At 43.2% G+C, this 17,384-nt stretch overlaps 1 protein-coding gene across 3 annotated transcripts in view; it reads left to right on the top strand.

Annotated features, from left to right (window-relative positions):
- LOC139276076 (importin subunit alpha-5) overlaps window positions 1–17,384 on the top strand; it is a 75,830-nt gene that overhangs the window by 29,112 nt on the left and 29,334 nt on the right. For all 3 annotated transcript variants that reach the window (XM_070893530.1, XM_070893529.1, XM_070893531.1), the window contains 4 exons: window positions 539–638; window positions 5,714–5,808; window positions 11,690–11,821; window positions 16,893–16,981. In XM_070893530.1, coding sequence (XP_070749631.1) covers window positions 539–638; window positions 5,714–5,808; window positions 11,690–11,821; window positions 16,893–16,981 — 416 coding nt within the window. The remainder of the gene's footprint in view (window positions 1–538; window positions 639–5,713; window positions 5,809–11,689; window positions 11,822–16,892; window positions 16,982–17,384) is intronic.

Here is a 17,384-nt window from a genome sequence, read left to right on the forward strand (position 1 = left end):
TTCCAAACTTGAACACACAAATCTAGGATGATTCTCCGGTACATTAATTGTTTGAAGCTGCTATTTTTTAGGTGAGATATTAAACTGAGACTCTGTTAAATGGAATCCCATCACATTGGAAAAGAGTCAGAGCAAAATTAACTGATCATTTATCTCACTTGCTGTTTTGGGGACTTTATTGTATGTACATTTCCTCTACAATTCTCTACATAACGAGTGACTGCACCTTGAAAGTAATTCATTGAGTCAAATGCAGATAGTCGGAGGACATTGAGGTTCTATGAAAAGGCCAGACCTTCTTTCCTTTTTAGTCTGAGACCCCTAGTACAAGTGAATTAAAATGTTCCAATACCTGCAGTAGTAGTCAAATATCAGACTTGTACTAAAATGATTCTGAACTAGAAGCAGAATAATTTGAGACCAGTTTAGATACAACACAACGTAGCTTACATAAGGGAATAATCCTGTCCAATGTTGATTAAATGATTTTTGTTGTTGGAGATTTTGATTTTTTTTCTGTGTTCTTGTTTTTATACAGACTGGAGTAATCACCTCGGATATGGTACAGATGATTTTCTCTAATAATTCTGAACAGCAGCTGGCTGCTACCCAGAAATTTCGGAAACTCCTTTCCAAAGGTGAAAGCATAGTTTGTGCAGCATTCTGTATTGTCATTCTAATTTTTTGAGTGCTGAATGGTATTGCTAATGCTCTCACTTCTTGACCTGTGATGATGAAATGACAATCTCAAGGCACTTTTATGCTAATGCTGCCTAGCTCAGGTTCAAGATTTGGGAACTCAACAATGTGTAAAAGTATAACGCTAGTACTGCGTGGTGTAACACATTGGGCCCAAGTTTCCACAAGAAAAACAACGGGCGCCCCTCCGCCTAAAAAAATCCTCGGTATTCTCCACCTATTTACAGGTCCTCTGGCCCTCGGCGCAGCCAGCACGAGCTGTGGGGGGGGCGGAGCCAGGTCCCTGCGCTGAAAACAGTGCCGGGACCTCTGCACATGTGCGCTACAGTCGGCACGCAAGTGCAGTAGCTCCAGGCAGCAAACTGTGTGGGAGGGGCCCGAAGCACGCAGCCCCTAGCCCTGGCTGAATGGCCTCACTGGGGCTGCGTGAATAAGGCTCCTCCCACGGCCAGCTCCTGCTCCCCCCCCCCCCCCCCCCCTCGGACCCGACACCCGCTCCCCCTGCCTCCGGACCAGACCCAACACCCGCTCCCCCCCCCCCCCGCCGACCAGACCCGACCCGACACCCGCTCCCCCCCCCTCTCTCCGTCCCCCTCCCTCTCTCTCTCTCCCCCTCCCTCTCTCTCTCTCCCCCTCCCTCTCTCTCTCTCTCCCTCCCTCCCTCCCTCCCTCCCTCCCTCCCTCCCTCCCTCCCTCCCTCCCTCTCTCTCTCTCCCTCCCTCCCTCCCTCTCTCTCTCTCTCTCTCTCTCTCTCTCTCTCTCTCTTCCCCCCCCCCCCCCCTCCCTCCCGCTCAGCGACACGAATGGCTTTCTCCCCCCCCCCCCTCCCGCTCAGCGGCACGAATCATGTGGAAACTTGGGCCCATTGTCTTTTTAACAATATTAGTGATCTGTCAAACATTGCTTCAAAGTTCTTTGTGTAAGTAAAAGGACAGAATAGTCTTATTGCAGATTTCATAAGTGGTTACAATCCTGAGCATCTTAACATAGGTTATACTCCTGAGTTGGTCCAGTTGTAAATGGAGTTTAATTGAACTTTGGGTGTTTCTCGGACTGGAGAAGGATTGGAAGTGGTGTACCCCAGAGATCAGTGCTACATCTACTCGTTAAATATAAATGGGTTGGACGGATATAGGGAGTAAGTGTATAGAAAAGTGCTGAGAGGTGTGGATGAAGAGAGATTTGAGGCTTAAGTGCATAATTTCCTGAATGTGAGAGTGCAGGTAGAAATAGCCATAAAACAGACCAATGCAATTGGGCTTATAAATAGTTAAAACTAAATAAATAATGAATTGATACAAAATGTCAGTTAGGCCACAAGAGTAAATGCTGTATGCAGTTTTGGGCGCCCCATTAAGAAAGGACATCAAGGCCATAAGGATGTGTGATGATTTGATAGAGCTGTTTAAAATTATGAAGTAATAGGACAGTTCAGATAAAAATGAACCGTCTCCATTGGTTTAGGGGTTCAGAACAAGCGAGACGTCGATACAAGATTAAATGCAAGAGATTTAGAGCAGAGAGCAGGATAACTTTTATTTTTACAAAGGGTTGTGAGACTGGAATGCACTACTTGAGTTAGTGATTGAAGAAGAAGAAGAGATCATGTCAATTTTTAAAAATAGCTTAGATAGATGGTTGAAAGAAAAGGAGATAATGGGATTTAGTGACTGGATGGGCACATAGGATTAGGACTGCAACTTATGTGGCGAATAAGCACCAACTTGGACTGGGTGGGCCAAACTGTGCTTCATATGTTGTAATTTCTATGTAATCAGAATGACACCAAGGATGGGAATCTAGTTATGGAGAGAGACTTGAGATACTGATACTATGCCCACTGGAGCAGAGAAGACTAAGAGGAGGCTTAATGGAGGTTTAAAAAACAATTATGATGTGTTTTGATAGCATAAATATGGAAAGACTTTCTTCTGGTTGGAGAGTTGGTGACTGGAGACAATCATTTAAAATTATTACTGACTGAAGGAAGGGAGAGGTTAGGCAATTCTTTTTCCCCACAGAGGTTTACTTGGGTGTAGAATACTCACCACATGGGTGATTAAGGCAAAGACCATTGTTTCTTCAAAGGAAAAATTGGATAAATATTTGAAGCAGAGAAAGATAAAAGGCTATGAGGAGAATGCAAGGCAGTAGAATTCGTTTTGTATTTCTCTAGTAAAGAACCAGTGTAGATATAATGGACCAAATGGCTTTCACACAAGCTGCTAGATCTTCTGGTCCCAGGGCTTTGGTTGGTATACTGCGTACAGCTTTGGGCACCTAATTTATTGGAAGGATGTTCAACCCATGATTTACTGGAATGGTACCAGGAATGAGAAGTTCTAGTTATAGAAACATAGAAAATAGGTACAGGAGTAGGCCATTTGGCCCTTCGAACCTGCACCACCATTCAATAAGATCATGGCTGATCATTCCCTCAGTACCCCTTTCCTGCTTTCTCTCCATACCACTTGATCCCTTTAGCCGTAAGGGCCATATCTAACTCCCTCTTGAATATATCCAATGAACTGGCATCGACAACTCTCTGCGGTAGAGAATTCCACAGGTTAACAACTCTGAGTGAAGAAGTTTCTCCTCATCTCAGTCTTAAATGGCCGACCCCTTATCCTAAGACTGTGTCCCCTGGTTCTGGACTTCCCCAACATCAGGAACATTCTTCCCGCATCGAACCTGTCCAGTCCCGTCAGAATCTTACACGTTTCTATGAGATCCCCTCTCATCCTTCTAAACTCCAGTGTATAAAGGCCCAGTTGATCCAGTCTCTCCTCATATGTCAGTCCAGCCACCCTTGGAATCAGTCTGGTGAACCTTCGCTGCATTCCCTCAATAGCAAGAACATCCTTCCTCAGATTAGGAGACCAAAACTGAACACACTTATCCAAGGTGAGGTCTCACCAAGGCCCTGTACAACTGCAGTAAGACCTCCCTGCTCCTATACTCAAATCTCCTAGCTATGAAGGCCAACATACCATTTGCCGCCTTCACCGCCTGCTGTACCTGCATGCCAACTTTCAATGACTGATGAACCATGATACCCAGGTCTCGTTGCACCTCCCCTTTTCCTAATCTGCCGCCATTCAGATAATTGTCTTCGTGTTTTTGCCCCCAACGTGGATAACCTCACATTTATCCACATTATACTGCATCTGCCATGCATTTGCCCACTCACCTAACCTGTCCAAGTCACCCTGCAGCCTCTTAGCGTCCTCCTCACAGCTCACCCCGCCACCCAGTTTAGTGTCATCTGCAAACTTGGAGATATTACACTCAATTCCTTCATCTAAATCATTAATGTATATTGTAAAGAGCTGGGGTCCCAGCACTGAGCCCTGCGGCACTGCACTAGTCACTGCCTGCCATTCTGAAAAGGACCCGTTTATCCCTACTCTCTGCTTCCTATCTGCCAACCAGTTCTCTATCCATGTCAGTACATTACCGCAATACCATGTGCTTTGATTTTGCACACCAATCTATTGTGTGGGACCTTGTCAAAAGACTTGAAAGTCCAAATACATCACAATCCACTGGTTCTCCCTTGTCCACTCTGCTAGTTACATCCTCAAAAAAACTCCGAAGATTCGTCAAGCATGATTTCCCTTTCACAAATCCATGCTGACTTGGACCGATCCTGTCATTGCTTTCCAAATGCGCTGTTATTTCATCCTTAATGATTGATTCCAACATTTTCCCCACTACCTATGTCAGGCTGACCGGTCTATAATTCCCTGTTTTCTCTCTCCCTCCTTTTTTAAAAAGTGGTGTTACATTAGCTACCCGCCAGTCCATAGGAACTGATCCAGAGTCAATGGAATGTTGGAAAACCTAGTACATCCGGAAGGTTATTTGTGTCTTCTTTCGTGAAGACAGAACCAAAGTATTTGTTCAATTGGTCTGCCATTTCTTTGTTCCCCATTATAAATTCACCTGAATCCGACTGCAAAGGACCTACGTTTGTCTTCACTAATCTTTTTCTCTTCACATAGCTATAGAAGCTTTTGCAGTCAGTTTTTATGTTCCCGGCAAGCTTCTTCTCGTACTCTATTTTCCCCCTCTTAATTAAACCCTTAGTCGTCCTCTAAATTGAATTCTAAATTTCTCCCAGTCCTCAGGTTTGCTGCTTTTTCTGGCCAATTTATATGCCTCTTCCTTGGATTTAACGCTATCCTTAATTTCCCTTGTTAGCCATGAAGAAATGAAGAAAGGCTTTGTAAAAATATGATTTATTTTCATTAGAACAGAGAAGATTGAGGGGGAGAGGGGGGATCCTATAGAGGCATTCAAAATGTGGAAAGATTTAAGAAGGTAAGCAGTGATTATTTCCTTTGATTGGCAAATCAGTAACAAAGTGACGTAGATTAAGGATTATCCCTGGAAGAACAAAGAGGGAAATTAGAATTTTTTTTTCAGACCGGTTTATTCAAATGCTTTACCATGGGTGTCTATTGAGGCACAGACTAACATTGTTCAAAATGGAACTGGACGAGTATCTGAAAAGGAAGAATATGGGAAAAGGGCAAGGAAATAGGTTTAGAGTAAATAAATCCAGTTGAAGAGCTCGCATTGGCACACCCGTGATGGGTTAAATATAATTCTGTGCTTGTAAATTATCGAATTCAATTGGAAAAAGGGTATGTGTAATATTGATCTTGTCACCAATGACCTAAGTTTATATCTTGCCTCGACAGAAGGACGTAAACTTATTCATTATCTGGTAAGGCCTGTACAGTGACATGTTTGAGAACACTAATCTTTTTACTTCTGGAACATGTTTTCTAGCTCTCAAAAAGGATAAAGAACTTTTCTTCATGATTGTTGTGTTGGATGAAGTTATTTTGATCCATCTTAATCCAGTTATCATTGAAATAAAGTCCACAGTACAAAGCTGTTTACTTTTCATGCTAACCAGATAAAGTCTGCAAATTTTGATCAAAAGACAAACCCAACCCAGCAAGAAACCATTAATCCCAGCATGTAATATATATTTTTTAAACAGAGCCGAATCCTCCTATTGATGAAGTGATCAACACGAAAGGAGTAGTGGAAAGATTTGTAGAATTCCTCAAAAGGAGAGAAAATTGTACATTGCAGGTAATCTCTGAGCACATCATGACGTCCTTAATATAATCTACATCTTGTACTTTTTTTTGTAATATAATTATGTACACTATAGCCATGACTATTCCTGCAGCTCATTTTCTTTCCCAACTGTGTTATACATTTCAATGCTGTGCTTGTGGCCCATTTATGTGCAACGGACTTGAGAGAATTATCCATAGAAACATAGAAACATAGAAAATAGGTGCAGGAGTAGGTCATTCGGCCCTTCTAGCCTGCACCGCCATTCAATGAGTTCATGGCTGAACATGCAACTTCAGTACCCCATTCCTGCTTTCTCACCATACCCCTTGATTCCCCTAGTAGTAAGGACTTCATCTAACTCCTTTTTGAATATATTTAGTGAATTGGCCTCAACAACTTTCTGTGGTAGAGAATTCCACAGGTTCACCACTCTCTGGGTGAAGATATTCCTCCTCATCTCGGTCCTAAATGGCTTCCCCCTTATCCTTAGACTGTGTCCCCTGGTTCTGGACTTCCCCAACATTGGGAACATTCTTCCTGCATCTAACCTGTCTAACCCCGTCAGAATTTTAAACGTTTCTATGAGGTCCCCTCTCATTCTTCTGAACTCCAGTGAATACAAGCCCAGTTGATCCAGTCTTTCTTGATAGGTCAGTCCCGCCATCCCGGGAATCAGTCTGGTGAACCTTCGCTGCACTCCCTCAATAGCAAGAATGTCCTTCCTCAGGTTAGGAGACCAAAACTGTACACAATACTCCAGATGTGGCCTCACCAAGGCCCTGTACAATTGTAGCAACACCTCCCTGCCCTTGTACTCAAATCCCCTCGCTATGAAGGCCAACATGCCATTTGCTTTCTTAACCGCCTGCTGTACCTGCATGCCAACCTTCAATGACTGATGTACCATGACACCCAGGTCTCTTTGCACCTCCCCTTTTCCTAATCTGTCACCATTCAGATAATAGTCTGTCTCTCTGTTTTTACCACCAAAGTGGATAACCTCACATTTATCCACATTATACTTCATCTGCCATGCATTTGCCCACTCACCTAACCTATCCAAGTCGCTCTGCAGCCTCATAGAATCCTCCTTGCAGCTCACACTGCCACCCAACTTAGTGTCATCCGCAAATTTGGAGATACTACATTTAATCCCCTCGTCTAAATCATTAATGTACAGTGTAAACAGCTGGGGCCCCAGCACAGAACCTTGCGGTAACCCACTAGTCACTGCCTGCCATTCTGAAAAGTCCCCATTTACTCCTACTCTTTGCTTCCTGTCGGACAACCAGTTCTCAATCCATGTCAGCACACTACCCCCAATCCCATGTGCTTTAACTTTGCACATTAATCTCTTGTGTGGGACCTTGTCGAAAGCCTTCTGAAAGTCCAAATATACCACATCAACTGGTTCTCCCTTGTCCACTCTACTGGAAACATCCTCAAAAAATTCCAGAAGATTTGTCAAGCATGATTTCCCTTTCACAAATCCATGCTGACTTGGACCTATCATATTACCTCTTTCCAAATGCACTGCTATGACATCCTTAATAATTGATTCCATCATTTTACCCACTACCGATGTCAGGCTGACCGGTCTGTAATTCCCTGTTTTCTCTCTCCCTCCTTTTTTAAAAAGTGGGGTTACATTGGCTACCCTCCACTCCATAGGAACTGATCCAGAGTCAATGGAATGTTGGAAAATGACTGTCAATGCATCCACTATTTCCAAGGCCACCTCCTTAAGTACTCTGGGATGCATTCCATCAGGCCCTGGGGATTTATCTGCCTTCAATCCCATCAATTTCCCCAACACAATTTCCCGACTAATAAGGATTTCCCTCAGTTCCTCCTCCTTACTAGACCCTCCGACCCCTTTTATATCCGGAAGGTTGTTTGTGTCCTCCTCAGTGAATACCGAACCAAAGTACTTGTTCAATTGGTCCGCCATTTCTTTGTTCCCCGTTATGACTTCCCCTGATTCTGACTGCAGGGGACCTACATTTGTCTTTACTAACCTTTTTCTCTTTACATACCTATAGAAACTTTTGCAATCCGTCTTAATGTTCCCTGCAAGCTTCTTCTCGTACTCCATTTTCCCTGCCCTAATCAAACCCTTTGTCCTCCTCTGCTGAGTTCTAAATTTCTCCCAGTCCCCGGGTTCGCTGCTATTTCTGGCCAATTTGTATGCCACTTCCTTGGCTTTAATGCTATCCCTGATTTCCCTTGATAGCCACGGTTGAGCCACCTTCCCTTTTTTATTTTTACGACAGACAGGAATGTACAATTGTTGTAGTTCATCCATGCGGTCTCTAAATGTCTGCCATTGCCCATCCACAGTCAACCTCTTCAGTATCATTCGCCAATCTATCCTAGCCAATTCACGCCTCATACCTTCAAAGTTACCCTTCTTTAAGTTCTGGACCATGGTCTCTGAATTAACTATTTCATTCTCCATCCTAATGCAGAATTCCACCATATTATGGTCACTCTTCCCCAAGGGGCCTCGCACAACGAGATTGCTAATTAATCCTCTCTCATTACACAACACCCAGTCTAAGATGGCCTCCCCCTTAGTTGGTTCCTCGACATATTGGTCTAAAAAACCATCCCTTATGCACTCCAGGAAATCCTCCTCTACCGTATTGCTTCCAGTTTGGTTAACCCAATCTATGTGCATATTAAAGTCACCCATGATAACTGCTGCACCTTTATTGCACGCACCCCTAATTTCATGTTTGATGCCCTCCCCAACATCACTACTACTGTTTGGAGGTCTGTACACAACTCCCACTAACGTTTTTTGTCCTTTGGTATTCTGCAGCTCTACCCATATAGATTCCACATCATCCAAGCTAATGTCCTTCTGAACTATTGCCTTAATTTGCTCCTTAACCAGCAATGCTACCCCACCTCCTTTTCCTTTTATTCTATCTTTCCTGAATGTTGAATACCCCTGGATGTTGAGTTCCCATCCCTGATCATCCTGGAGCCACGTCTCCGTAATCCCAATCACATCATATTTGTTAACATCTATTTGCACAGTTAATTCATCCACTTTATTGCGGATACTCCTTGCATTAAGACACAAAACCTTCAGGCTTGTTCTTTTAACACCCTTTGTCCTTTTAGAATTTTGCTGTACAGTGGCCCTTTTTGTTCTTTGTCTTGGGTTTCTCTGCCCTCCACTTTTCCTCATCTCCTTTCTGTCTTTTGCTTTTGCCTCCTTTTTGTTTCCCTCTGTCTCCCTGCATTGGTTCCCATCCCCCTGCCATATCAGTTTAAATCCTCCCCAACAGCACTAGCAAACACTCCCCCTAGGACATTGGTTCCAGTCCTGCTCTCATTTCTCCAGCTAACTCAAACTACTGTTCAATATTTTTTTATCATTTGCAAAAGTGCAACTACAATATGAGCATACAACATGCTGCTTTTACCTTTCCCCACAATATATTTTCTGAAAATTTTATCTCTACAATTGACTTGTTTCTGCCGATGAAAATTCTCCATAGTTAGTGAATTCATAAAATGTAACCTACATTTTACTTCCTGAAACACTGTTATTTACAGCACAGCATTTGAGGAAACAATGTGAACAATTTACTAAACTACCCTAACAATTATATCCAATTATTCATAAATATGGTGCAGTATGATTTGTCTTTGGCCAGCTTCCAAAAACAAAGAGTTTGCACTTCTGGGTATGATCAAATCTACTTAATGGGAAATCTCCAGTGGTGAGCAAATATGCCCTTTACACAAGTGTATAAAATAACAGTCTGTCCAATCTGGAAATTAAATGTATTCCACAAGTGAGACTTAACAAACAATTTGCCAGTGAGCTGTCTACATCTACCTCACACATCTGATAAGCATTTTACAGAACACAACAAATCAGTCTATATTTTATACCACAGGCTTAATGTCAGCAAAGATTTTAAACTTAGTTGTTTAACAATTACTTTAAATAGAAGTATAATTAAATACTATATAAAGTCCCACATATTTTACCCTGGCTTGTACTTTTCCTAATGCTTTTTGTTTGTTTTGCGATGGATTCTAAGATCTCATTTGTTAATAGGAAATTGATAATGGCAGTGCTTTTTCCATGGCTCCTGTGGAGCTTTAAAAGAGAGGACTATGCATTTTTGTGTAATTCTGCTGTGCTGTGTGTACATAAGAGATCCATTGATTATCAATTTTTATTACTTTGTCTTTTAAAGTTCCAGCCCCAAAATGATTTGCCATTTTCATAGCAAGCTTTTATTACTTTGAATTTAACTAGCAAATATTGATTCTTGTGGGTATACAGGTAATGTATAATTATAATTATAAAGGGGGGAATGGGAAAGCTTCTCCTCCCACGAGCGGGCCCTCTGAGATAGAGGGTCGACGCTCGCCCCAACCCGCGTAGCAGTTATCGAAGTTAGCAGACAGAGACGGATGGCAAGGTATAACGATCTTTCATTACAAACGTCCGGGAACACTTCTCATCCCAGCCGCCTGTGAGCGGAGATGCCCCCTGAATAGCAAAATTGTACATCATTTATACATTTCATAGATCCCTTCGACCCCTCGGTACGACCTCCCTCGATCTCTAATTGGGTTACCTTATTAGTAATATTTTGGATTGACAGACCAAGATCTCAAGGCAACTTTTAGACCTTAACTGGGATGACCTCATTGGGTTAGGATTTGCTGATCGTACGTAGCGCCTAAAGCTCTGTTTAGAGTCTTTTCACAGAATCTTGCAGATGTCACAAAGATTAGTGGGAAAGCGGGTTGTGTAGAGGACACAGAGAGGTTTGGCAGATGGAATACAATGTCGGAAAATGTGAGGTCATCCACCTTGGGGGGGGGGGAAAAAAAAACAGTAAAAGGGTATGTTATTTGAATGGGGAGAAATTACAACATGCTGCGGTGCAGAGGGACCTGGGGGTCCTTGTGCATGAATCCCAAAAAGTTAGTTTACAGGTGCAGCAGGTAATCAGGAAGGCGAATGGAATGTTGGCCTTCATTGCGAGAGGGATAGAGTACAAAAGCAGGGTGGTCCTGCTGCAACTGTACAGGGTATTGGTGAGGCCGCACCTGGAGTACTGTGTGCAGTTTTGGTCACCTTACTTAAGGAAGGATATACTGGCTTTGGAGGGGGTACAGAGACGATTCACTAGGCTGATACCGGAGATGAGGGGGTTACCTTATGATGATAGATTGAGTAGACTGGGTCTTTACTCGTTGGAGTTCAGAAGGATGAGGGGTGATCTTATAGAAACATTTAAAATAATGAAAGGGATAGACAAGATAGAGGCAGAGAGGTTGTTTCCACTGGTCGGGGAGACTAGAACTAGGGGGCACAGCCTCAAAATACGGGGGAGCCAATTTAAAACTGAGTTGAGAAGGAATTTCTTCTCCCAGAGGGTTATGAATCTGTGGAATTCTCTGCCCAAGGAAGCAGTTGAGGCTAGCTCATTGAATGTATTCAAATCACAGATAGATAGATTTTTAACCAATAAGGGAATTAAGGGTTACGGGGAGTGGGCGGATAAGTGGAGCTGAGTCCACGGCCAGATCAGCCATGATCTTGTTGAATGGCGGACCAGGCTCAAGGGGCTAGATGGCCTACTCCTGTTCCTAATTCTTATGTTCTTACGTTATCGGACTGGACGTACCTTAATGTTATCTAATCTTTTGGTACATCAATTGTACATCAATGTTGAATCAGAGGCCTCTGGGTCCTTGGTACTGGAATGTGTGAGGTCAGCTAGAGCCTTTTTGCCACTTTTGCTGAACCGATGTAAAAGCCGGCACTTTAAACCTTATTTTGCTTATACTCCTAATGCCAAATTTCTCTCACAATAATGTTTCCTCTTTTTTTTTTTGTTTAATGCAGTTTGAAGCAGCGTGGGTGCTGACAAACATTGCTTCAGGAAGTTCATTACAGACCCGTGAGGTCATCAAGGCTGGTGCTGTGCCTGTCTTTATTGAATTGTTAACATCAGATTTTGAAGATGTGCAAGAACAGGTAACTCAAATTGTTAATTCTACTCCCTCCACCACATTTTATAATGGATTTGCCCATTTTTTTAAAAAAGTGATTAACGAAGGGTACCAGTTAAAAATAAGTGGAGCTAAATTGGGGTTGAGTCCTAGGGATAATTGTCAATATTTTCAAAGTAGGCGCTATTAATTTTAGAATATCAAATTAAAAATTCATGGAAATAAAATAAGCTACTGAGGTAAATAACAAAATTATTTCTGTAGCAGAGTGGAAAATATTACATTTATAAAGTCTTTTTGCTTTGCCTTTATGTTAATATGCTATGCTGACTATCCTTTGTATAGATGCATCACATGGACTTTTAATTCAGAAGATATTTGCAGGATCCATGTATGTTACAGGATAAATGTATGTGAATTACAGATGGAAAGGAAACTAAGACAACTAGAGATCCTGTTTATTTCTCCAAGTATAGTGTTTTGAGAACCTTGTACAATGCCACTCACGTATTGTCATGAGCTCATTTAGGTATTTGGGACAAACTTATGAGATTACATACCTGTACAGTTTCTGAAAATATTATAGCAGTTTGATTGTCTTCACACTACATATTCACTTTTAGAAACTTAGAAACATATAAAATAGGTGCAGGCGTAGGCCATTCGGCCCTTCGAGCCTGTACCACCATTCAATAAGATCATGGCTGATCATTCACCTCACTCCCCCTTTCCTACTTTCTTTCCATGCTCCTTGATCCCTTTAGCTGTAAGGGCCATATCTAACTCCTTCTTGAATATATCTAACGAACTGGCATCAACAACTCTCTGCGGCAGAGAATACATAGAAACATAGAAACATAGAAAATAGGTGCAGGAGTAGGCCATTCGGCCCTTCTAGCCTGCACCGCCATTCAATGAGTTCATGGCTGAACATTCTACCACAGGTTAACAACTCTGAGTGAAGAAGTTTCTCCTCATCTTGGTCCTAAATGATTTATCCCTTATCCTTAGACTGTGACCCCTCGTTCTGGACTCCCCCAACATCGGGAACATTCTTCCTGCATCTAACCTGTCCAGTCCCATCAGAATTTTACATATTTCTATGAGATCCCCTCTCATTCTTCTAAACTCCAGCGAATACAGTCCCAGTCGATCCAGTCTGTCTTCATATGTCAGTCCTGCCATCCTGGGAATCAGTCTGGTGAACCTTCGCTGCACTCCTTCAATAGCAAGAACATCCTTCCTCAGATTAGGAGACCAAAACTGAACACAATATTCCAGGTGAAGCCTCACCAAGGCCCTGTACAACTGCATTAAGATCTCCCTGCTCCTATATTCAAATCCCCTAGTTATGAAGGCCAATATGCCATTTGCCACCCTCACTGCCTACTTACCTGCATGCCAACTTTCAATGACTGATGTACCATGATACCCAGGTCTCGTTGCACCTCCCCTTTTCCTAATCTGCCGCCATTCAGATAATTTGCCTTCCTGTTTTTGCCATCAAAGTGGATAACCTCACATTTATCCACATTATACTGCATCTGCCATGTATTTGCCCACTCACCTAATCTGTCCAAATCACCCTGCAACCTCTTAGCGTCCTCCTCACAGCTCACACTGCCACCCAGTTTAGTGTAATCCGCAAACTTGGAGATATTACACTCTATTCCTTCATCCAAATCGTTAATGTATATAGTAAATAGCTGGGGTCCTAGCACTGAGCCCTGCGGCACTCCACTAGTCACTGCCCGCCATTCTGAGAAGGACCCGTTTATCCCGACTCTCTGCTTCCTGTCTGCCAACCAGTTCTCTATCCAAATCAATACATTACCCCCACTACCATGTGCTTTAATTTTGCAACTAAACTCTTGTGTGGGACCTTGTCAAAAGCCTTTTGAAAGTCCAAATACACCACATCCACTGGTTCTCCCTTGTCCACTCTACTAGTTACATCCTCAAAAAATTCCAGAAAATTTGTCAAGCATGATTTCCTTTCATAAATCCATGCTGACTTGGACCAATCCTGTCACTGCTTTCCAAATGCGCTGCTATTTCATCTTTAATAATTGATTCCAACATTTTCCCCACTACTGATGTCAGACTAACCGGTCTATAATTCCCCGTTTTATATATCTCCCTCCTTTTTTTTAAAAAGTGGTGTTACATTAGCTACCCTCCAGTCCATAGGAACTGATCCAGAGTCGATAGACTGTTGGAAAATGATCACCAATGCATCCACTATTTCTAGGGCTACTTCCTTAAGTACTCTGGGTTGCAGACTATCAGGCCCTGGGGATTTATCGGCCTTCAATCCCATCAATTTCCTTAACACAATTTCCTGACTAATAATGATTTCCTTCAGTACCTCCTTCTCGCTAGACCCTCGGTCCCCTAGTATTTCGGGAAGGTTATATGTGTCTTCCTTCGTGAAGACAGAACCAAAGTATTTGTTCAATTGGTCTGCCATTTCTTTGTTCCCCATTATAAATTCACCTGATTCTGACTGCACGGGACCTACGTTTGTCTTCACTAATCTTTTGCTCTTCGCATATCTATAGAAGCTTTTTCAGTCAGTTTTTATGTTCCCAGCAAGCTTCCTTTCATACTCTATTTTCCCCTCCTAATTAAACCCTTTGCCCTCCTCTGCTGAATTCTAAATTTCTCCCAGTCCTCAGGTTTGCTGCTTTTTCTGGCCAATTTATATGCGTCTTCCTTGGATTTAATACTATCCCTAATTTCCCTTGTTAGCCATGTTTGAGCCACCTTCCCCGTTTTGTTTTTACTCCAGACAGGGATGTACAATTGTTGAAGTTCATCCATGTGATCTTTAAATGTTTGCCATTGCCAATCCACTGTCAACCCTTTCAGTATCATTCGCCAGTCTATTCTAGCCAAATCACAACTCATACCATCGAAGTTACCTTTCCTTAAGTTCAGGACCCTAGTCTCTGAATTAACTGTGTCAATCCATCCTAATGCAGAATTCCACCATATTATGGTCACTCCTCCCCAAGGGGCCTCGCACAACAAGATTGCTACTTAGTCCTTTCTCATTACACATCACCCAGTCTAGGATGGCCAGCCCTCTAGTTGGTTCCTCGACATATTGGCCTAGAAAACCATCCCTAATACACTCCAGGAAATCCTTCTCCATCGTATTGCTACCAGTTTGGTTAGCCCAATCTCTATGTAGATTAAAGTCGTCCATGCTAATTGCTGTATCTTTTATTGCACGCATCCCTATAAGGTGCACTGTAGCAACTCACCACGGCTTCTTTGGCAGCACCTCCCAAACCTGCGACCTCTATCACTTAGAAGGACAAAGGCAGCAGGCGCATGGGAGCACCATAGCACCATCACCTGTAAGTTACACACCATCGTGACTTGAAATATATCACCGTTCCTCCATCGTCGCTGGATCAAAATCCTGGAAATCGCTCCCTAACAGCACTGTAGAATATCTTCACCACAAGGATGGCAGCGGTTCAAGGCGGCGGCTCACCACCATCTTCTCCAGGGCAATTAGGGAAGGGCAATAAATGCTGGCCTTGCCAGCGATGCCCACATTCCGGAACAAATAAAAAAAAAAGTTGTAAATTGGGGTGGGTGAGTGCAGTATTGAGATCTTAAACAGTTGAACAATTATAGTATATTGGTGTATGTGGATAAAGCTGATATTTTCGTGATATGCTCAGGTGTAAACACATTAATATTAATGACCTGGGTTCTAAACAAGAGCCTGCTACATTATTCTCTTGTATCACTGACCAGTTGTAGTTATGCTGTATTGCAAGGTCAATGTGCATGCATCCTTCCATTGAATCCATGTATAATCAATGGTTTTAAGCAAATGTTTATTCAAAACTGTTGTACACCCTCTTCTCAATCTTTCTTGCTGCCATGCTTCACCTCACAGTCAACAAGCTCTCCGCTGGAGTGGAACTAAACTACAGAACCAGTGGGAACCTGTTCAACCTGTGCCATCTCCAGGCCAGATCCAAGACCACCCCAACCTCTGTCATCGAGCTACAGTACGCAGACGACGCCTGTGTCTGCGCACAACAGAGGCTGCACTCAGAACATAGTCGACGTATTTACCGAGGCGTATGAAAGCATGGGCCTTATGCTAAACATCCATAAGACAAAGGTCCTCCACCAGCCTGTCCTCACCGCACAGCACTGCCCCCAGTCATCAAGATCCACGGCGTGGCCCTGGACACCGTGGACCACTTCCCATATCTCGGGAGCCTACCATCAACAAGAGCAGGCATCGCCTACGAGATCCAACACCGCCTCCAGTGCGCCAGTGCAGCCTTCGGCCGCCTGAGGAAAAGAGTGTTTGAAGACCAGGCCCTCAAACCTGCCACCAAGCTCATGGTCTACAGGGCTGTAGTAATACCTGCCCTCCTGTATGGCTCAGAGACATGGACCATGTACAGTAGACACCTCAAGTTGCTGGAGAAATAGCACCAACGATGTTTCCGCAAGATCCTACAAATCCCCTGGGAGGACAGGCGCACCAACATCAGCTTCCTCGTTCAGGCTAACATTCCCAGCAATGAAGCACTGACCACACTCGATCAGCTCTGCTGGGCAGGCCACATATTCCGCATGCCAGACACGAGATTCCCAAAGCAAGTGCTCTACTCGGAGCTCCCTCATGGCAAACGAGTCAAAGATGGGCAGTGGAAACGCTACAAGGACACTCCCAAAGCCTCCCTGAGAGAGTGTGACATCCCCACTGACACCTGGGAGTCCCTGGCCCAAGACCGCCCTAAGTGGAGGAAGAGCATTCGAGAGGGCACTGAGCACCTCGAGTCGCAACGTCAAGAGCATGCAGAAATCAAGTGCAGACAGCGGAAAGAGCGTGCGGCAAACCAGTCCCACCCACCCCTTCCCTCAACGACTATCTGTCCCACCTGTGACAGAGTCTATGGCTCTTGTATTGGACTGTTCAGCCACCAAAGAACTCACCTCAGGAGTGGAAGCACGTCTGGGGACAGCCTATGATGATGATGACGACATGTTGTCTAAAGGAGTCAGGTCAAGTAACCAAGATTTCTTGTTTAATTTTTCATTTTTTTTAATTGCAGGCAATCTGGGCGCTTGGGAACATTGCAGGGGACAGCACCATCTGTAGGGATTATGTGTTGGACTGTAATATACTGCCTCCTCTTGTTCAGTAAGTAACTTTTGAGTTTTTAAAATACATTTTCCAGGCTGAGTTAAAAGTTTATTGGAAAAAGCAATCACTCTTTTTTCAAACACCTTGGGATTAGCAAAATATTTACTAAACTAGTTCCTTTTAAATTTTGTCTATTCTCAATTTTAATAAAACTTAAGTTTGCATCTGGATGAAAGTTTAGACTTTTCTGCGATATTTTCCGGTTTTCATCCATTCGTTTGCTAAAGGCACAGACATGCTGGTTGAATTCAGTTTCCTGGGTGTTGATGGCCTTCTGGTGTATCAGTAGTTGACCAATTTCTATATCACACAATTTCTTTGTGTGCAACCTGCCAGAGAATGTTGGCAGGCTATTTAACTATGCAGGATGCTGCAATTGTCCTCGTATGATATCCAAAAA

Source organism: Pristiophorus japonicus, chromosome 11, assembly GCF_044704955.1.
Source record: "Pristiophorus japonicus isolate sPriJap1 chromosome 11, sPriJap1.hap1, whole genome shotgun sequence".
Classification (NCBI taxonomy): domain Eukaryota; kingdom Metazoa; phylum Chordata; class Chondrichthyes; family Pristiophoridae; genus Pristiophorus; species Pristiophorus japonicus.